This window comes from Xenia sp. Carnegie-2017, unplaced genomic scaffold (assembly GCF_021976095.1).
Source record: "Xenia sp. Carnegie-2017 unplaced genomic scaffold, XeniaSp_v1 HiC_scaffold_4, whole genome shotgun sequence".
Classification (NCBI taxonomy): Eukaryota; Metazoa; Cnidaria; class Anthozoa; order Malacalcyonacea; family Xeniidae; genus Xenia; species Xenia sp. Carnegie-2017.
Genome location: NW_025813504.1, coordinates 937,867 through 959,695, shown reverse-complemented (window position 1 = coordinate 959,695; position 21,829 = coordinate 937,867). Strand labels below are relative to the sequence as shown.

Here is a 21,829-nt window from a genome sequence, read left to right as displayed (position 1 = left end):
CATAGCGTGGCACTGGACCGAGAGACATTCTCATGTTTTGAAGAGACAAAGACCTTACTCTCAAGTCCACAGCCTGGCAACTTAGCATATTGTGTTTAAATGAAATCAGTTTATCTTCAAGTAGACGCCTCGAAATCGGGACTAGGAGCAGTACTTGTTCAAGCAAATAGACCAGTAGCATACGCTTCAAGACCTTTGACACAAGCAAAAACAAGATATGCACAGATAGAAAAAGAATTGCTAGTGGTTGTGTTTGAGTGTAATCTCTTCTATCAGTGCATTTATAACAAGCATGTCATAGTAGAATCGGATCATCAGCCACTGAAAACCATCAGCAAGAAATTGTTGGATAAATCATCACTTCGCTTGCAAAGAATGCTACTGAATTTACAGCGGTTTGATATTGAGGTAAAATATAAACCGGGAACTGAACTATACATAGCAGATACGTTGTCTAGAGCCCATTTGTCAAATGTAAAATCAGAGGAAGAAACACTTGATTTGGGTTATCAAGCGATTGCTATGATCTCAATGCTACCATTGTCTGACGGCAAACGAAGAGATATCACTGAAGAAACTAAGAAGGACGATATGATGAAAGAGCCAGTGAAAGTGATTACGGAAGGTTGGCCGAATAATAAGAAAAATTTTTCAAGCTTCTTAAAACCATTATGGAGCTACAGAGAAGAACTGACAGTAATTTAAGGGGTGGTGTTCAAAGGAGAAAAGATGTTCATTCTACCCTCACTGCGAGGAAGTGTTTTAAATAAAATTCATCAAAGCCAAATGGGCATTGAAAAAGTAAACAGCGTGCTCGCGAGCTTGCATACTGGCCAGGTATAAATAAAGATATTCAGACAGTTGTTGAAAATTGCTCATTTTGGGCTGAAAATAGATGCAGCAATTGAAAAAGCCTATGTTTCCGCATACAATACTTAAATACTCATGGCAGATTGTTGCAACAGACATTTTCTATTGGAATAATAATGATTACCTTCTGGTTGTGGACTATTATAGTAGATTTTGTGAGATATTAAAAACTACCAACACAAAGAGTCCTGCAAAAATAGATAAAATGAAAACACTCTTCGCACGACATGGAATTCCAAAAAACGTTAAATCCGACAATGGTCTACAATACTCTTCAAGAGAGTTTGCTGAATTTACCATAAAGTGGGTGTTCGAACACATAACGTCTAGCCCAGGTTATCCAAAATCGTATGGTATAACGGAGAAAACGTTACAAATGGCAATGTCCACTCGAACGAAAGCTGGAAGAGATCATCGAGATTTAAATTTAGCCATATTAGAGCAAAGAAATACACCAATTGATGACATTGGATCACCAGCACAATTGAGCATGGGAAGAAGACTTCGATAAAATATGCCATCCTCGACAAAACAACTTATTCCAAAAATAGTGAATCATGTGATCATTCAAATAAAATTGGAAAACAAGCAAAAAAAAAACAGAAAGAATATTACGACAGATCGTCGAAATCCCTCGAAAACCTGAGTGAAGGTGAAAATATTTATGTTCAAAGAGAAGGGATATGAAAACCAGCCGTTGTCATAATCAAAGCGGACACCTCAAGAAGTTATAATGTGAAAACATCCGGGGGGGTGCAGAATATCGATGAAATAGAAGACAACTGAAGAAAACTAACGATCAAAATTTGCAGTCTCCCCTTCGTTTTCAATGAAAGAAAAATGAAGCAGACACAAAAGAACAAACCCAACTTAAAGAAACAAGAGTAAAAGACGGGCAATCAATATGTTCAGCTGGAACGACTTTATCACCAATGAAGACAAGATCAGGATGTATCGTAAGTAAGCCAATACAATGAAAAGATTATGTTTAACCTTTAATATAGACATTTATAAAATCAGAACATTAGTTACATTACATGAGAATAGTTAGTTAATCGTTTATTTAAACTAGAAAGAAATTAATAGAAAAATCAGACTGAAAAATACAAGGATAGTAGTTTTAAAAAAGATGGTTGTAATATATGGATATAAAACATAATTATTGTACATTTATGCTAATTTTTATCAATATAAGAAACCCGTACTCGTGTACATAAGTAGTAGCCTGACTGACAGAGTCAGAGACGTATCAAGAAAAATAAAGAATATTACACAGTCCAAAATGCGTAATTTAATAGTCAAATGTAAAATGTTCTTGAAAAAAAGCAAAACGAAAAAAAAACTAAACAAAAACTATTTACGAATGTGAGTAAAAGGAGAAACTCACAGAAAAGAGTTTAATTATGCAGACGATACAAAATTTAAATTGATTTATTTTTACTGACAAAAACTAGAAAAGTGAAATCCAACCCTTACAAAACAGCAAGGACCAGAAAGAAAGCAAGCTTTTTTTCAGGTAAAGTAATGCCGCATATAATAAACATTATAATAACCTCGCTTTTACGATCTTTATTTTACTACGGGCTTGGTTTGTGCAAAACGACCTTATTAAGGCTTAATATACACGAAAAAATTTCTTAATTCTGGCTGGCTCGTATATTACAATTCCATTAGATACTACTTTTCGGAAAACCATAGTTTTCACACACGCAGCTAGAACAAGGTAACTACTATAGGCAGTATTCATATTTTTTCCAAACACGCCTTGAAAACGATGAATTGTAAGCTCATTCACCAAAGAAAATTTACTTAAGCTTGCGCCAGCCATTGCATTTGCTTTGTTTACTTTAATTTAACTTTCACGCCTTTGAAATGTTTTATTTTGATTGGCTCTTAGATCATTTCTTTGTTTGATTAACCAATCAGGAGCAATTTTTTTTAAAAAAATTGCATTTTATTTCCTTTTTTATGCACCGTGTTTCTTATTTTTCCCCACTGGTATTTACAATAAATTGCACTGCTTTTAATTAGCCAATGAGAACTGAGAATTTTTTCATGTATATTATTAAACCGTAAATCAATATAACGAATCCAATGTTGGCTTCTGAGTTTTACATGAAAATGGCGATTATAAAAAATTGACAAATGACCTTTGAATTTCAGTTTAAAATTAATTAGCAACATTTGCACCTTTATGAAGAACGTCGTCAGCCAAATGATTTTTCTCGATCATGCGAAGAGCAGCGGCAAGTTCTTCGTACCACAACTGCTTATTTTCTCGTGATTCAAACCAAAACTTTAGCATTTCAAACCCTTGCCAGCTCACGTCACGATGATTTAGTTCAATTTCTTTTATTATCGCATCTCCAACAGTCAGAAATATTGCCAAATTCTTCCATTTATCAGGAATTTCTTCGGCAAACTTTAGCAGAATTTTGTTAATTTCTGCAAAAAAACACGTACATTTAAATGCAAGTTAATAGCATTTTTTACTTTGGAAGAAAATGTTGGACATACTACATCAACTATTTAGATATACATAGCTTCATCCATCTTAAAATACATCAAAGGTATGTCATGTTGATTTCAGTACAACTATGGATAACAATATAATAGTGCTTTTTGTAGTAATGGGTCAAAATGCTAACATTAAATTTGTGTGACTACATTGGAAGTTTTATCAAATTGCGTTTGTTACAATAAAATTGACACGTAATTTTTGCATCATTTAAACTTTATAACTATGTAGCTATAAATTATCAGCCAACACTGATGATTGTCTAACATAAAATTTGAAATAAAGCCATTTTTTAACGAATTTATTTATTATTTGTAACGTATCGTCTTTACACAAGACATCATCAGACAGGTAATTAAAATTATTAAGTGTGCGTTTATATTTATATATTAGAAGTGTAGTTATGAGTGTTAAATTACAGAGAGGTTTGATGAACATGATTTATATGTACATAAAAGTATTATAAAAAGTATGAGTGAAGATACTGATAGGGAGTGTGAAATGGACGCAAAGCGTAGTGGGATATTTAGAAAAGTTTGGGTGGGATGGAACTGCCTTTGAGAACAGGAGGCATTCATGGATCATTAAATCAAGAGTGTAAGGTGAGGATGAGATGATAGTGATGTTGTCAAAGGAAGGTCTGTGAACTGATATGTTATTGTGAGATAGGAGCTGGATTTAGTAGAGCATGATGACTTTTTACTATTACTTATTTAATGCTTTGCATTCCATACTCTTTGACAAGCACTCAGTTGATTTATTTAAAAAATTCCTTTTGCACAAAGCCAGTAAGCTTTTTTTCTTTGCTCAGTTGAGTGAAACATTTGAATAGTAATATTTTAACTCATAATTCTTGTATTTTTGATATTTGTTGAAATTTGCTACATTTTTCAAGACACGAAAAAAATTGTGCTGTTGCGACGCTTCGAAAATAGTAAAATTTACAAACACTGTAGTTTTTCTTACACTATGTATCTCTTTGAAATTTAAGATAAACGGTTTAGTTTTCTGAGGACTAGTATTTTCGTCAGAGGATAGTTGTTGACTTAAAGGTTTGCACAGGGTAATTTGGGACATCCTTGGATGAACACCTCTTAAAGCTTGTACCTTTTTCTTCAAAGCTCTGCCATGTGGCACTGCTTCGAAGGCTGCTATGTTGTTTGTTACTGAGGTACGATTTAAAATTGAAATACCGATATTTATGATTTCTGATCTGTAATTACTTGGCTAAATTGTTTCAAGCGTAAATGTTGTCAGGCCAGTGTTTATTGTCTTAAGATAAAAAATATGCACGGAAGTGTTTTGCTCCAAAGCTTTATGCTATGTCTTTATGTTGTCTTTTAATTTTTTATATGTTTAATACTGTGCGTTAACAAAAAATTGCAGCATAAAGAATGTAACGCAGACATGTTCTAAGATTTGAATCTCACTTTATGTGGGAAACTATTTGGTTTCAGCAAAGAGTTTTTGATGGGATAGGTTATCTATGTAGTCAAAATGATTATTTTCAAATTTGATTTAAAATAGTTGTGATATTAAAATTGTCAATAAAGAATACAATTTAATTAATTTTCGTTTTCTTCTTCAATATTTTCCCCTATAGAACTCTATCTTTTTTGGGGAAAGAATAAGGAAAAGTGAGACACCTGGATGTGCTTTACGTTTGAGGTTTGTGTATAAAATTCGTTATAATCAATGCTGGTATTTTAAAGTATCTTAGTATCACAAAAGTAACATGTGTTATTTGAAATAATACAATCTGAAAATAACACCAAATTTGTAATGTTTCGCGTTATCTGTGATTGCAAAATGTTCTAACCGCTTAGTTTCTTAACAATGAACATTCTTTATAAACAAAATCCAAAGGATATTTTAAGAATTTATGGAATCAATTTCATCTGGACTCCAAGTACGTTCATTATTTCCTCTCTTTTTGACTATTCATGTAATAAAGCTCCAAAGTTTGTATATTTACGTTCTAATATAATAGCATACCTTCTTTTTTCTCCGTGTGAACGTGTAAATTTGAAGGCTCTTTACCATCAGCAGCATCATCAGACTTTATTTCTTTGAAAAAGGTATAAAAGTAGAGCAAGTGAACCATAGCACAAAATAGAAAGGTGCTTTTTATAATAAATATGTTCCTAGGGAAATGCTGAGTTAAGTGGAGTTTATAAAATTTACTGGATTAAATAAAAAAAAACCCAAGAATCAATTCTTCAAGTAAATTATTAGAATTTAGCTACACATTCTTACCAAGGATAAAGATATATATCAATCTTGGTTTTTAAAGTAATGAAAAAATTTTTTAAAATGGAAGTATTGTAAATTTGGCATTTTTCATAAAATATTCAAAATGAAAAACAGGAAATATGTAAAACTTATTTATGTCATAATTTTTACTTATTTTTTTTAATTGTTCTAATTTTTACAAACAAAATTTAAAAGCAATTAGTAAAACACGTTATATATAGAAATAACAAAATATATTTGTAATAAAAATAACTTGCCCCAGCCTTGTAGCTATAATAAGGAGCAAGAAAAATTTCAAATAGAGTACTTGAGATTTTTTTAAAGCATACGTTTGTATTAAGTAAAAAGCAGATATATCAAAAAAGAAAAATAGTTGAACCAGGGCAAAGTGAAACAAATTGTATTTTAGCATATCAATTTAAAAAGACTTAAGAGGAAAAGGCTCTCAGTAGTTTCTAGCCCTAAACTACAAACCAAATATTAAAGCATAAGATGGAAAGAAAACATTTTTTTGTTTTCTTTCCATCTTATGAAAACATCAACAGAAAATATATTACCAAAAACAAATCTTGATTGCATGTGTCGTTGTTTCTTAGTTGTTTAGTTTTAATTGTATGTTAAAAGAGATTTAAAATATTTTTGCTCCTAAAAATATATTGAAGTGCATTACATTGTTCTAAGTTTGCATCAAACTTTAGGAAAAAAATCTTTTTTATCCATTTTAAGATAGCTCTACCAATGGACTATATATAAGAGAACTTAACTAGATAAATGCACAGGATGGTTGAACGGCCTAAAATAAGATCATTACTCCAAATGAATCCCAATTTCACCAGAAACATCTTTAACTAATTTTGTAAATATTCCTAAATTTGTTTTTTCAGTTCATATCTAGCCAAACATAATACAAGAAGAATTCATAATTTGTAAACATAAAAGAGTAAAACTATTTTGTCTGAAATTTCAAAAACCTCAAAAGTTACACTTAAAACGCTTATATATGCTCTAATATACAAAAATAGAGAATAACATACCAAAACTGCTCAAAGAATCAGTAGCAACAACATGATCCAAAGCAACGGATTTATATTTAATTGCCTGCGCTTTTTCATAAAATTCTTTTGCTTTCTCATATTCTTTAATAAAATAGTACACATTGCTAAGATCGTTTAAAGTCGTAGCTACATCAACATGTTCTGGACCAAGTGATTTTTGTCGAATTTCCAACGCTTTTTCATAACATTCTTTGGCTTTGTCAAATTCTTTAGTACGACGATACACATTGCCAAGATCGTTTAAACTCATAGCTACATCAACATGTTCAGGACCAAGTGATTTTTTTCGAATTTCCAACGCTTTTTCATAACACACTTTGGCTTTGGCATATTTTTTGGTCTCATAGTACACTTCACCAAGATTTTCTAAAGTCATAGCTCCGTCAATATGTTCAGGACCCAGTGATTTTTGTCCAATTTCAATCGCTTTTTCATAACACTCTTTGGCTTTGGCAAAATGGTTGGTCTTATAATACACATTACCAAGATCGTGTAAAGTCGAAGCTACGTCAACATGTTTAGGACCAAGTGATTTTTGACGAATTTCCAACGCTTTTTCATAACACTCTTTGGACTTGTCATATTCTTTAGTACGACGATACACATTGCCAAGATCGTTTAAAATCATGGCTACATCAACATGTTTAGGACCAGGTGATTTTTGACAAATTTCCAACACTTTTTCATAACACTCTTTGGCTTTGGCATATTTTGTGGTCTCATAATACATATTACCAAGATCGCTTAAAGTCCAAGCTACATAAAAATGTTCAGGACCAAAAGATTTTTGTCGAATTTCCAAGGCTTTTTCATGAAATTCTCTTGCTTTGTCATAATCTGTAGTACAACTATACATATTACCAAGGTTGTTTAAAGTCGTAGCTACATCAACATGTTGAGGACCTAATGATTTTCTTTTAATTTCCAACGCTTTTTCATAACATTCTTTGGCTTTGGCATATTTGCTGGTATCATAATGCACATTACCAAGAATGTTTAAAGTCGTAGCCACGTCAATATGTTCAGGACCTAGTGATTTTTGTCGAATTTCCAGCGCTTTTTCATAACACTCATTGGCTTTAGCATATTTGTTGATCACATAATGCACATTACCAAGATTGTTTAAAGTCGTAGCTACATCAACATGATCAGGACCAAGTGATTTTTTTCGAATTTCCAACGCTTTTTCATAACACTCTTTGGCTTTGTTAAAATTGTTGCTCTCATAATAGACATTACCAAGATTGTTAAACGTTGTAGCTACATCAACATGTTCATCACCCAGTAAAGTTTTTTGAATTTCGAGACATTTCTTAAAACATTTCTTAGCTTTTTCGTATTTTCCGATTTTGTAATACTCCATGCCATGTTTGTTTGATGTCTTAGCTTCATTTTGCTGTTGTGATTTTTTCTTGAATTTAAAATAATTGAATATGAAATTCATTATCTTTCTGACATTTCCACCGCTAGAAAAAATATTATCAAAGTTCATGTAATTTTCATTATAACAAATAGGCATTATGGGTTTACTTCGTTTTCATTTATTTCATTTTAATGTTTAATGTTTACCGTCTATTCACAGCCTTGACATTTCTGAAACAATTTTAAAGCCAAAAAACAGTTAACCCTCTGATCTGATAATAGACTGGTTATATAGTTTCTGTAGGTATAAAAAAAGTCAAACCCGATGATACATGCGCCGATACGACAAATTAGATTCTTGCACGGACAGTTTTTAAATGGAGACAAACGCCAACATTTCATGGCCATAAGAAACATTTGATGTCAAATTGAATTGAATAACTTGTTCTACCCATGACGTATATTTTTTATTATTAAAAAAGTCGTGGAAGTAAAATATTCAAAAATCTACGTTGGGAAACGCTCTCTGCCAACATTCCTATTTGCTCCTTGAATCTTGTACGGTTGGAAAAGAAAATAATAATCTGGTGTAACTTTGTTTATTCCCACTTTGCTATTTTGACGCAATTAGCTCAGATGTTTTATGTGTTAATTATACACTTTTAAGTAGTTATTAATGAGATGTTCTAGCGTCAATAGTGAGCTTTAGTAAGTGTGTACTAATACATATTGCGACTTAATTCAAGTACGACTTCGAAGATTGACCGTTTACTGGATTTGCTCCAGAACGTTTGTTGTCGTTGTTGCTTCGGCAAATCTTGATTTCAGTTATAAAATAAGACCGAGGTTTTTCTCCGAAAACCCCAAGTTTTGTGAAGCATTTAGCTCTAGCTACGGCTTTATTTGTTAATATGTAATAATGATTTTGCAAGAATACAGGACTCTTTATAGACGGAAAAATCTTTACTCATTTACATTTTATGTTTCATATATTTGTAGTATTTTGCTGCTTGTTTACACTTCCATTTGCATTTGAGATGCATTGAAGTAAACAATGTTTCTTTCATGAAGCTGTTCTATCAAGGCATTTCTGAGTTGCAGAAATATCACAAAATAAATTTTTTATATTGCTAAATAAATATTTACACTAGCTACATGGACAAAGTTCGACTTTACTGATTTAAACGTTGACAAATAATGATGGTGCTCGATATTGTTCATGGTTAACAAGGAGATGAAGAAATTAATAAAAACTATTTTAATTGTGAATTCTATTGTTGAATTGGTTCAGTGAACCTGTGTATGAATTTGCTTTGCAAATAAGAAATGATTAATTTATTAACGTATTTGTAAAAGTAGAAAAGGTTTGAAAAACGAGTTTGGTGATTGTGTCTCAACGATTGACAGTGTACAGTGGAACAAGAGGACTTTTAAACTTGGTAAACACATATTGCTATGAACATTTTCCATTCACTAGAATGAAAAATTATTCAGCCTTTAAAAAGTAACGATTCAAGTAAACGCAATGTCTTTAAGCAACGAAAATCAAATGTGGAAACAAAGCACACTTAAAATTTATGAGGAATATTCAGTTTAAATAGATCCAGACGCAACTCTGTTTTTACGTATTTAAATGTTAACTGGTGCTTAAATAATGTGTGGCGAACATCTGTTACATTAAAGTAAATGGTTTAACCCGGGAGTATCGTTACATATTTGTAAATGTAGATCGTCCAGGTTGGTATAGTCCTGAGAAGGACTGTTTTTGTTGTTGTTGACTAAGGTGCCGTTAATTGCTGTGATCTGTTCAAGAGGTTTGTTCCAAGTTGGTATACCAACTTTCTAATATAAGCCGTTGTCTGTAGTCAGTACTTTAAGTAATGCATAAAGGACATAAAGGACAAAATGCATAACGAACATAAAGGACAAAGAACAACCCAACGAACGACAAGGTGCAGATTACAAAATAAATTGCTCCGACTGCCACGCCTCCTATATCGGGAAAACTAGCAGGAACTTAAACATAAGACTTACTGAACACAAACGAGCTACTAAGAAACAAGAAAAAACTAATCACATTGCCGAACATCTCTGACTCACAAAGCACAACATTGACTGGGACTCGGCAAAATGCATTACTTACAGCACTGACTATAAACAACGGTTTACATTAGAAAGTAGGTATACCAACTTGGAACAAACCCCCCTGAACAGATCACAGCAATTACCGTCATTTTATAAACGACTTATTCACAATACAAACAAACGAACAACTAAAAGCATTACACTTCACACTAATTCGCAATGACCATACACAATTGACACCCACACACTTCCTGTACACACAATACAATGACGTGAGAACCAGATAACAAATACGGCTAATTGAAGCTTATTCCCCATTTGACTCTGAAGATGACTACCGCTAAGGATGTCGAAACGTCAGTCAACAACAACAAAAACAGTCCTTCTCAGGACTATACCAACCTGGACGATCTACATTTACAAACATGTAATCTGTTACATTACAAATATTGCTAATAACGTTAATAAAGTCATTCTCGAATTGGAGTCATTAATTCTGCTATTTTCTTTGTACGCAAAAATGAATACACTCTTATTGGCGTAAAGATGGATGTTTTTTAAAATGAACGGTATCTTCACAAAAATGCCTCATGAATCATTATTGGATTCATTGAATGGTTACTTTATCGTAAGTTTGAAAGTTGGCATGCATGTTGCAACCTGAAATATTACGACGTTTGTACAAGTACGTTTTGCACTCCGGCACTTGTTAGTCTTTGTAGTAAATAATACCTCATAACTACACTTCAACTTATTTTAATTTATATAGTTTAAAAGAAACGAAAACGTAAGAGATTCTATTTTCTCACTGTTCTACGTCACAAGGAAGTCATTTGAGATAGAGCGCGCGATATCAAGATCAGTTCGAGCGTAGATTTCACAGCGATCTGTAACAAAAAGTTCCTTTTCACACTATATTACAAATTTTTTGAATTATGGCTTCTACAAAAGAAGAGTATACGACAAGAGATGAGGTCAGAGATGAAGCAGCACTCCTGGGTTTTACTGAAAATAATGAACGAGATGACATGATGGAAGAAAGCGAAGAAGTGCAAGTCACATCAAAGAATTTGAATGTGGCAACGGCCTTTTGTAGGATGAATGAAGCAATGACTGCAATGAGTGAATCACTCAGGTTAATGCAGCAAACGTCAGTATCCTCTACAGTAGAATCTACTCGTGAGAGGAAAACAAGTGCTTTAATCCCTGAACCAGAACATGACACAGATTGTGAAGTTTTGTTGCCACAAAACAAAGAACCTTCGACCAAGCGTAATTCTAAAGTAGAACAACTGGCAGTGGATCCGTTTCTAGAAGAGATTTCGCAGACTCTAGACGAAAATGAGAAAACTTCACTAATCGCCAACGAGAAGCTCGCCTCAATTATCAACCAGCATTGGCTGAATAGGCTGAGCAAAGAGCAATTGAAGGAAAAACAGGCTAAATATTTTAGGCTGAAGAACTGCAATCGCCTTATTGTACCCTAGGTAAACCCCAAAATTTGGGGAACATTAGACCGCACATCTAGAGGGCGTGATTTACAATTGAGTGCCATTCAATCAGCCCTGACAAATGTCGGTCATATAGCAGCGAAAAGCACCAATAAACAGTTGATTGCACGCAATAACAGCAGCGAACTGAATATTGATAATCTTGTTTGTATGAACGTTGATATCATAGCGATCCTGGGACATGTAAGTTTTGAATTGTCTCAAGGACAACGTGACGCTATACGTCCCAATTTCCATCGAGAATTTTGTACTTTATGCGCATCGCATGTTCCCATTACGAAATATTTGTTTGGAGATGGATTGCAAACCCAAATTAAACACATTCGCACAACCAAAAAGTTTGGCAACGCGGCAAAAAGCTCTTCTAATGCCACTTGGCAGAAACATTCCAACAAGGGAAACGATAATTGCGCCATTTTTTAACCCGTCATCATGGAAATAACCCATACCGGTCGAAGAGGAACCAATTCGGAAAGAAACGATCGTACACAATGAACGATATGCGAATATTTGTGACGACAGAACGAGCTGAGAAGATAAAACGCATGTGCCATGAGCTGCTATAAGCTTCTAACCCAAAAATAAAGGATGTTTCTCGGGATTTGGGCACTCTAACTTCGAGCCTCCGGGGCCTAATGTACAGTCAGTTGCATTATCACTAGCGGGAAATGAATAAAAGCGATGCCCTTAAGTTAAACCGGGGTAATTTTGACAAGACATTGACCCTTTCTTCCGAGGTCATACATGATTCACGATGGTTACAGTCATCAATATGCACGACTTACAGGCAATTTACTCACAATGAGCCTAGTATATGCCTATTTATAGGGGAACTCTTCTCTGATAGAGGCATTTCACCAGAGGCTTCTTAAATCATCCAGCAGTCTTGGCACATTGGTACCAAGAAGCAATATTCTACATACCTTCACCGTTAGCGATACTATTGCAACGCAAACAATATCGATCCTGTCGCGTCCTCTGTAGAAGAGGGCATTAATTTTCTTACAAAATTATACCAGGAAGCTTTATCCTGCGGCGGTATTAATATTGCAATGAGCGCCTTATGTAATAATGCTACCAAGTGGGACACATAGATAGATATGTCATGGTCTGGGACGTTTCAGTGATATTCAAACATCTTCGAAATCCTCAACCTCAAAAGATCTTAATTCGAAATGATTAACACTAAAAACAGTAATGCTTTTTGTTTTATTATCTGGTCAGCGATGTCAAAAACTTCATGCATTGGATATTTTTCATAAGAAGAAAGAAGACCAAATAGATTTTCATGTGCACCAAATGCTCAAAACATCTAAACCTAGTAAGCATGCTGCTCCTTTAGCATTTCGGGCTTATCCACCAAATATTAGGTTATTTGTATTCAATTACTTGTCCCATTATCTAAATGCCACTGCAGCCATACGAAATAATGCAAGACAACTCCTATTTAGCTATCAAAAACCATATCATTCGGTCACTTAAGTGATCATTTCCCGATGGTTAAAATACGTGTTAAAGGATGCTGGTATAAATACTGACGTTTACAGTGCACACAGTACTAGAACTGCATCATCCTCTGCGGCAAACGCATTGAATATTTCTATGGACACTATTATGAATGCAGCTACATGGCGTAATGAACAAACTTCTCAAACATTTATAATAAACCAATTGAGGCAAAGAACTTTGGCAATGATCTATTTTCTGCCATTTGTGAGTCAGAAAATGTGAAATTTCAATTTTATAATTTTGTTATTAGTTATTGCACATGTCCACATTGCTGTAGAATCTCATATGACTACCTAGTGACGTAGAACAGTGACGAAATAGAATTAGAAAATTAAACGAGACTTACCTGAAGTCGAAGTTTGATTAAAATTCTATGAGTTACTGTTCAGGGACTAGGAAGTCACACACCGAACTACTAACTTATTTCTTTTGAAATGATGTTAAATAATACTTGCTTTCCATTAAGTTTAAGGACGTTTGCAAATTTTTTAAAAACTGAACTTGATATCGCGCGCTCTATCTCAAATGACTTCTTAGTTCCTGAACAGTAACTCATAAAATCTTAATCAAACTTCGACTTCAGCTAAGTCTCTAAGTCTCGTTCAATTTTCTAATTCTAGGAATTTTGGACTTTAGTTAACAAAACCATATTTACAATCCTATAACCTACATTGAAACGTTCAAATTTACCAATGAACAAGCATTTACGTACTTGTTAGGAATGAAACTATAAGCTCTTACAATATATCTTATATATCTTTCCTGTTTTCTTACAACCTTTCGCCATCTTCAAAAATCTTCTCCTCTGCGTATGAGATGACTAATGTTTCAAAATCACTTTTTTTTCAATACAACTTCATAGTACACTGTTGTCAAGTTACTAATCAGAAAAACGGTGGACTTAACGCATGCGCAAAGAATTATGCCAAGCATTACACAGTCAATGAGTGGGGCTTCGAAATCACTTTATACATATTCAAAGCCTCAGTTTCTCTCAACTGATTCTATGATTTGAAATACCTAGGAGAATATCTTGCCATAGATGGAGAAATGACTTTGCTGATGATTAAATAGAGTGTGATTTTTATGTCGCTCTCAATATGTGTGTATGTGAGTGAGCTTTTAGAATACGGGCATGGACTTCTTCAAGAATTTTTATTGCCGAAATAAATATAAATCTCAGAGCATCGACTACTTTTCCGTAAAGCAACTTCGTGAATATATCAGGAAATACATCACATTTTGGTCCGAAAGAAAAGGAACAACGGAAAATACAAAGCAATTAAGCTCCTTCATAAGGAAGGAATTGTCTACGTTGAGTTTTAAATCGTACGCACTCACCTACCATGAAGTAGTTTATTTAAAATATATATAATTCACATGTCGTCTCATAGATGGCTTAGACGCAAATAAGACATTGAAAAGGCTTAGTGTAAAAGCTCAAATAAAATATTTTATTTTTGAAATACATAAAATTCAGTCAAAATTTATCTATATTCATTTAATGGTGGATTCAAATTTATATTCGAAGACTAATAAATACAACGCTTAATTTCGCCTTATTTTATTATAACTATAAATTCATGTTATAAATAATTTATATTGATTTTTAAAACGTTGAATCGTCCGACTACCGGTCTGCTTTCAAACTTAAAATCGTCGAATCATGTTTCCCTTTAATCATAACTCACTTCTTTAAAAGAACGCACGACAAATAGTTGTTAAATGTTTATTGAGTACTATTGGTTTTGTAAGAATTTTAACGCTTGAGAATTAAAGCAAGCCAAGAATATATTCAAAGTACGAAATCATTAATATTACAGATAAAATAATTGATCATCTATGACGTATAGTAATTACATCTTTATATATTTTTTGTGTGTCATACCTTGAACTGATAATGACTTATAACTTTCTTGAATTCATCTCATAAAAACATCATACGCATCCTTTAATTCCGTGTATAATAAATGTTTTAATGCAAAGGAATTTGAACCATCATAGGAATATATTGTTATGTAAAGCAAGAGTATTACACCATATGATTTTTATTGTTGTTAATCAAAACAATTTTTAAATAATATAGGGAGAATTGATTGCACAAAACATTAGATGTATATTTGAATTATAACTTTGCGATGCTTTTATCGTAGTGCATATGCTTGCTTTAATACTTTGATCATTTCTCTAGTACTTATAATTAAATGTTATTTATAAATTAATTTGCACAGCAAGAGTGTAAATGCTGATATATTTTAGCATAATAATGAAATGCCGGCTGAAAATTGCAACACACAAACTTGTTTAATTATTCAAGAAATTTGAAAAAAACATAAACAAAACAAATGTATTATGTCTTCGTTTTATTATATATGAACATAAAAATAGCAAGGAAAACACTCACTGACGGTTTTAATTAAACAACCTAAAATCCAAATGTTCCTCTAATAGTGGCAAACATTGGATGTACTGACTATGTATGAGCAATATGCAATTTTGCTAAAAGGTCAGAACGCTACCTGCCCCAGCGACATTTCATATTATTTAGCTTCCCTAATACGAAGTATAGTCTACAACCACAATGCAAACGAGAGTCTTCACGTCCTCCATTATATTTTGACCTGCTGCATCCAAGCCATTTTCCTCATCCAGGTAATTCAATAGTGGTCATTATTAGAAGGAAACCTAGAAGCTTTTTTGAATGCGTGAGCATATTTTATAGAACTGCACAGAACTTTTTATTCTGGCTTTTATTGTGACTGATTATTATATATATATATAAGTAGTTTAACTATATTGCATGAGAACAACTTACAGGGTACAACTAATTGAGGACAATTTACGAGGCACAACAAATTGAAGATAACTTATACGGCGGTGCACGTTAACAAAACAACACATTACAAGTCTTGGAGACAACGACTAAGCCTTTTTGGCTTCTGTACCTCTAATCTGTTTAGAAAAACTATTGTGAATCATTATTGGAATCACGTACTCTAGACTTGGGGTAGTGTTCAGACAGAGCAGATAAGTTAAACTTGTTAGCCTACCATTTGATAGGATTGAGACTCTTATTGTTGTAATACGCGATCGATGAGAAATAAATTAGTTCAGTGATTATAACTGGTGTCACACTATTTTTATAACATGTGGAAATACAACGAAAATTTGTATTGGTTATTTCAGTCATGATAATTTGAAACCTGTGCGTGTTTCAAAATGATACTATTATTTAAAAAAATTAAAAAACCTACATAAATTATCCTAAATATGCGTTCTAAAATGTTAAAATATTTCACATATGCACAACATTTCTTTTGATTATAATGAAATTCCTGATTGAACCGTCAAAGCTCTACGTATCCAAGCTTTGTAATTTAGATATCCATTTCTTGGCTTCTTCCTCCGTCGCAGCATACAAATTATACAATAGTTTCTCTGTACGAAGCTATAGAAGCATATAAGGCAGTAAAAGTAGTCTTTAAGAAGAATAAGTATTTTACATGCATGATGGTTTCCATCGGTTATATTTCAAAGATTTAAAAACAGGGTTCAATGTTATCTGCGCAAAATATTAAATTGCTTTTTCAATGTCAAGCTAAATCAACTAAAGTGGTAAAGAAAGGATCATCTTTATGCTTCAGGAAAAATTTAAAAGTTCATAAAAGATCTTATTACCATTATTTAATGCTAGCCACGCTTACATCGTTCACAGAAAATAACAAGCACGATTAACCAAATGGTTTTTCATACAAAAATTTAAACCAATCAAAATTCGTGATGATTTAGAGCACCTTAACGCTTCAAACAAACAACACAGCGATGAGAGATACACAAATATATGTACTTACGTCGAAAAAAACTTGCTTCTCGTTTGCTAAAAATATCAATGAAATTCACAATTTTTATAAAAAAAAAATACCACAACACAATAACAGCACTTTTACAATCATGTAATCATGTTTACAGTTTTATCGTACAATTAAATACATAATTGTAACTTGTTCCATACTTAAATATAATATTAATTTTTATATACAGAACTAAATATCCTTTCTACAGATACCAAAAAAGCTCAAAACTTTGCAATTCATTCAAGCTGGTGCACAAAGACAAATGCTTTTAAGGTAATATCGCAGGAGAAGTTTTAATTTGGAACAACACAGCACCCAGGGCGGATCTAGGATTTTGGATACCATAGGCAAAACATTATGACGTCATTCAGTGCAAAACCTATGACGTCATACTTTGCAAAACATACTACACTATTTATGCTTTCGATAAATTGTTTAAATCAAACAGTCTAATCATTCAGCTATGCAGAATCTTGTAGATCTCAATCGTATAAATACATAAAAACATTGTATATTTATACTTACATATCACAAGGTCGTTGATTTTCACTATTCAGAATATTGAATGCACACAAGACTGTTTCGCCCCATATCAGGGCTCATCAGCATGCCTAGGAACACTTTAACGCAAAACAAAAAATCGTGATCCGGCATGGACAGCCCTGTGAGAGCCGAATTAAGCAGACTGGTTATGGCGCCAGAAGTTCGCCTACACACCTTTGAAAAGGAGTTTGGTTAGAAATGGGTGACTATATGGGATATTTCATGGATGTGATATTGCTCAATTTTTCACACCATCCCAGTCAATTCCAACCCTTTATCCCCACCTAAAATGAGCACTCTGGTTTTGAAGGCGCCAGAAACTCGCCTTTCACACCTTTAGCAAATAGCAAAAGGAGTTTGGTTAGAAATGGGTGACTATGTGGGACATTTCATGGATGTAAGATTGCTCAGTTTCTTACACCATCCCAGTCAATTCCAACCCTTTACCCCCCACCTAAAATGTGCACTCTCATTTGCCAACAAATGAGCAGAATGTAAATGTAATGTAATAGTCAAAAAGAGCTTTGTATAAAGAGTCTTTGTGAAGACTAAAATTTGGTGTAAGGAAAAATTATTCTATTTATGCTTAACAATTTTGTGAAAGTAAATTTATGTCGACAACGGCCGAGTACCATACACGTACTCAGCAGTTTTAAGATTGGAATGTATAGGGAAAAAACCTTTATCGGGCGAGCTATTAGTTTGATGCAAATTCTATTGACGTTACTATTGTGTACAACGCACAATAAATGGTTAACATATGGACATTTCAACAAAATAAAAAACTAGGATATGAATAAATTCATGCAAATTTTAGCCTTGTATTTCCAACAGCAAAAGTATTAATAACCTCACCAATATCTGGTACAATTTCCTGATGAATTTGCATCAAGGCCAAACCATTTAAGCGTTCCCCAACCATGGTACTTCGCTGATAGTTTTTAAGTGTCCTAAGGGAAGAAATAGATCGTTCACATTCACAAGAGGTAATGGGGAGCGTTCCTAAAATACGTAGTAAAATTTTAATGTTTTCAAATCCGGCGAAATGAACAGATTTTAAAGTCTGGGCAATGTTATCAGGAAGGAGGCCGCAGTGGGTCTCCCAATAAGTGTACCACAACCTAAGTTCAGCATCTAAGGCCAAAGGATTTGGCAAATCATCATAATAAAAGTTAGCCACAGTTTTGAATGGCTCTTTCCAATCCACCCCATCTCTTGTCATGGACATCATTTTCGTCGGTACAATGCTAAGGCCTTTATAGACATTCACACTCTCAAGGTCGAATCGTGATTCTAAAGAAGATTGCAAATGATCTAGTAGAGGAAGAGTAATTGCACGTTTATAATACTCAGAAATGGTTGTGTGGGGAATATTTTCCCTGGTCGTTTGTTTGCGCACTGTTCTTGGTTTCCATTCTTCAATGCCAACTTTTGCTGCCAGTTCAAGCGCTTCGTCATACCAGGTGTCATGATAAAAATCAGAGGAATTCCTCATGTTCACCACCTCAGTTTTCAAAGTTGAAATTAAATGAATACCATCCATTATATCGATACTCTTACCCTGTAATAACTGTGTTACTGGAAGAGTTGAATCAAGAATATTTCTCGTGATAACTAAAGCAACGACGAAATCAAACCTGTCAATAAGTTGAAACAAAGATGAGGCATCAGACTGAAGCGACGGTTTGAACTCACCATCTAGATTTTCAGACATATCGTTAAGGGTGGTGTATACAGGTACAAAAGCTCTTGGAATGTATCTAAACCTTCGATACGTTCTACCCATCTAGTTTTGCAAACGTCTGTTAATCTAGTCTTTTCGAGTTTGTTTCTGAATTACGTATATGTTTTTCAAAGGGAATATTGCGAGTTTGGAAAATTTTAATAAAATTAGTGGCATTGTTAACATGTTTCAACATATCATTGACAACACGTATACTCAAAGAATCGCAAATGGATAAGTTTAACCTATGACTATAGCAGTGTGTATAAAGAGCCTTTGGGTTAAGCTTTAAAATTTGAGCTGCTAGACCATTAGTGCAACCAGCAACTGAACCAGCCCCATCATAACCTTGCCCCCTACAATCATCTATTGATAAAGTCAGTTCATTTAGAGCCTCTAAAAGTAGCTTGGCAAGTTGAGCACCACTTAGTCCCCACTTACAAAAAAGAAATGAAATGAATTCTTCCCTGATATTCATATCGGTATCAACAAAGCGCAAAACAAGAGACATTTGTTCTTTATGTGAAGAATCAGATGCTTCATCAGCAATAACAGAAAAAAACTTACTTTTTTTGATATCAGAAATAATCTGATTACTGATTACCTGGCCACAACATTTAATGATTTTATTTTGACTTGTTTTAGAAATATAACTTCTATTCTTACCACAATTTTTAAATGATTTTCTAAAACTTTATCCCCTCTCCTAACTCCATAATTGAGTGTTTCAATGAAATTACCAACCTCCAGATGAATAACAACCAACAGTAGGGTGATACTTGGAATCATCACGATGCCCACGAAGAGGTAAACCTAGACGTCCACAAAAAATGACAGAATCAATAATTGGAGATAGTATTTCCCTATTCTGTTCTATTTCTTTCTTGATACCAGCATCCATGATCATCTCGATAGGCTGCAGAGTACCTGATATTTGGGAACGCAAAGCATCAAAATTGGTGATGTGGATGCATGCAAACCGACTTCCTCCCTTTACTTTTTCCAGCATGTTGAGTGAAAGAGCATTTAGCATTCTTCCAATCTTGAAGAGGTTCAGTAAACAACTTTTTTACTTTACTGGCCTTGCCTGGGAATCTATTGCCAAACAACACACACGATAGACAATACGCACCATTTTGTGAAGGTGAATAGCAAAGCCATTCATGCTGGTCTAGCCAATCATGCCTAAATGATCTGCCATTAGATTTAGGAAAATGATACTTTTTATCTGGTTTATATACATTTTTTATCAAATGACATATTTCAGAATTATCCATACCCTTAACTTTCTCCCTATACAAGGAAACATCAAAATTATGGGTTAAAACAGCAGGTTGCATATCACCAGAAGTTGGAATACCAGGCAATAGTTCCTGGGATGATGTGTGAAGCAAAAGACTATTGGCTTTATTTAATGTCTGAGCAAGAGCTGCAGCAGAAGAAAAACTCTCATTGGGCATCCTTTTAAAAGTTGGTTGGGCAGCAGGCCTATTAGTTGAAGTAAAAAAATTTGAAATGTCAACTGTTTTTGGTGCAATATTTGGAAAAATTTTGACAAATTTTCGTTTCTCTGTTGTTGAGCTGCTAGAATTAGACTGTGTACAGGAATTAGACAATTTTCGCTTCAACCTGTGGGCATGGAAAATGAGAGGCACAAAATGATTAGACTGAAAAGTCTCACCTGGTTGTACAGATCCTTCATGACAAAACAAAATATTAATAGCATCCAAACCTCTTTGGCTTAATAACCGGGGCTGAACAATACGATTAAATAACAATTTATATCTACTTTCACCAGAATCAGGATAAAAAGTATGAATTTTTCTACCTAAAACAGAAGATAGGCCCAAAATACAAAGAAAAGATGACCATTTCTGGTCATTACAATTTAAAATAGCCTCCTGTTTTACCAGTTCATCTGTTGTATATCCAGTGTCTAAACATTCTTTAGACACTGACAAAGGCAAAAGATTGTTTAAGCTTTGGGCAAAGTAATCACTGTGCTCACTTATAACAGACAAAAGCATGGGTGTTGAGCATAAAAGCAGCATGAATAAATAGCTCAAGCGATGTTAAAATTCGCAAAGTAGGGACCAATGCATTGTTACCTACCAGAACTAGGAAGCTGAACTGTAGAGGCAATTGCCAGAAGCTTCAGATCTTAAAAATATTCAAGAAAAGAAATTAATATTTTGTTTGGTAGATTGATTGCATTGTATGAATGAATTGCTGACTGTAGACAAAGATATAGCCTAGCGAAATTGAGATTTAACCATTTTACACGTATATATAAATACTACAATACGATATATATAATTATAATATATTTACCTTATTGCAGTACAAGTCTTTCCGTCATGAGCGTGCTTTGGCACATATATTTCAGCTCAAAATTTCGACACAGAGTATGGTCAGGGTCATAAATTCTATCTAACAGCTGCTCGTTAGTAAACATAGGTCGAACGTCGACCAATAAACGAGAATAAAGCTCATTAAGGCATTTTAAATCGTTTTGGCCAACGCAGACTGAGCAGTCTCGTATAAAT

At 33.6% G+C, this 21,829-nt stretch overlaps 2 protein-coding genes across 4 annotated transcripts in view; both read right to left on the bottom strand.

Moving 5' to 3' along the window:
• Window positions 1–2,814: 2,814 nt before the first annotated feature.
• LOC124455560 (nephrocystin-3-like) overlaps window positions 2,815–21,829 on the bottom strand; it is a 31,935-nt gene continuing 12,920 nt past the window's right edge. Inside the window, exons 1-4 of one of the 2 annotated variants that reach the window (XM_047006197.1) lie at window positions 15,052–15,127; window positions 6,676–8,162; window positions 5,384–5,455; window positions 2,815–3,315 (exon numbers count right to left, since the gene is read on the bottom strand). In XM_047006197.1, coding sequence (XP_046862153.1) covers window positions 3,041–3,315; window positions 5,384–5,455; window positions 6,676–8,140 — 1,812 coding nt within the window. In that variant the 5' untranslated portion in view covers window positions 8,141–8,162; window positions 15,052–15,127 and the 3' untranslated portion in view covers window positions 2,815–3,040. Of the gene's footprint in view, window positions 3,316–5,383; window positions 5,456–6,675; window positions 8,163–15,051; window positions 15,128–21,829 lie in introns of those variants that run through there. The other variant, XM_047006198.1, reaches the window with a different exon arrangement.
• Window positions 17,400–19,297, bottom strand: LOC124455563 (52 kDa repressor of the inhibitor of the protein kinase-like). 2 transcript variants are annotated; one of them, XM_047006203.1, is made up of 2 exons: window positions 18,416–19,297; window positions 17,400–17,734 (listed from the first exon to the last, which is right to left on the bottom strand). In XM_047006203.1, the coding sequence occupies exons 1-2, from the start codon at window positions 19,272–19,274 to the stop codon at window positions 17,727–17,729; spliced, it is 867 nt and encodes a 288-aa protein (XP_046862159.1). In that variant the 5' UTR covers window positions 19,275–19,297; the 3' UTR covers window positions 17,400–17,726. The 2 variants fall into 2 exon arrangements, with proteins under 2 accessions (XP_046862159.1, XP_046862158.1); XM_047006202.1 differs by having other exon boundaries at window positions 17,400–17,637.

Bases quoted from the DNA above. Each gene is read 5' to 3' on its own strand.
- LOC124455563 (XM_047006202.1), bottom strand. From the start codon at position 19,274: ATGTCTGAAAATCTAGATGGTGAGTTCAAACCGTCGCTTCAGTCTGAT. The intron at 17,638-18,415 runs GTGAGGTTATTA...TTTGCGTTAAAG, and splicing joins GGAAATTGTACCAGATATTG to TGTTCCTAGGCATGCTGATG.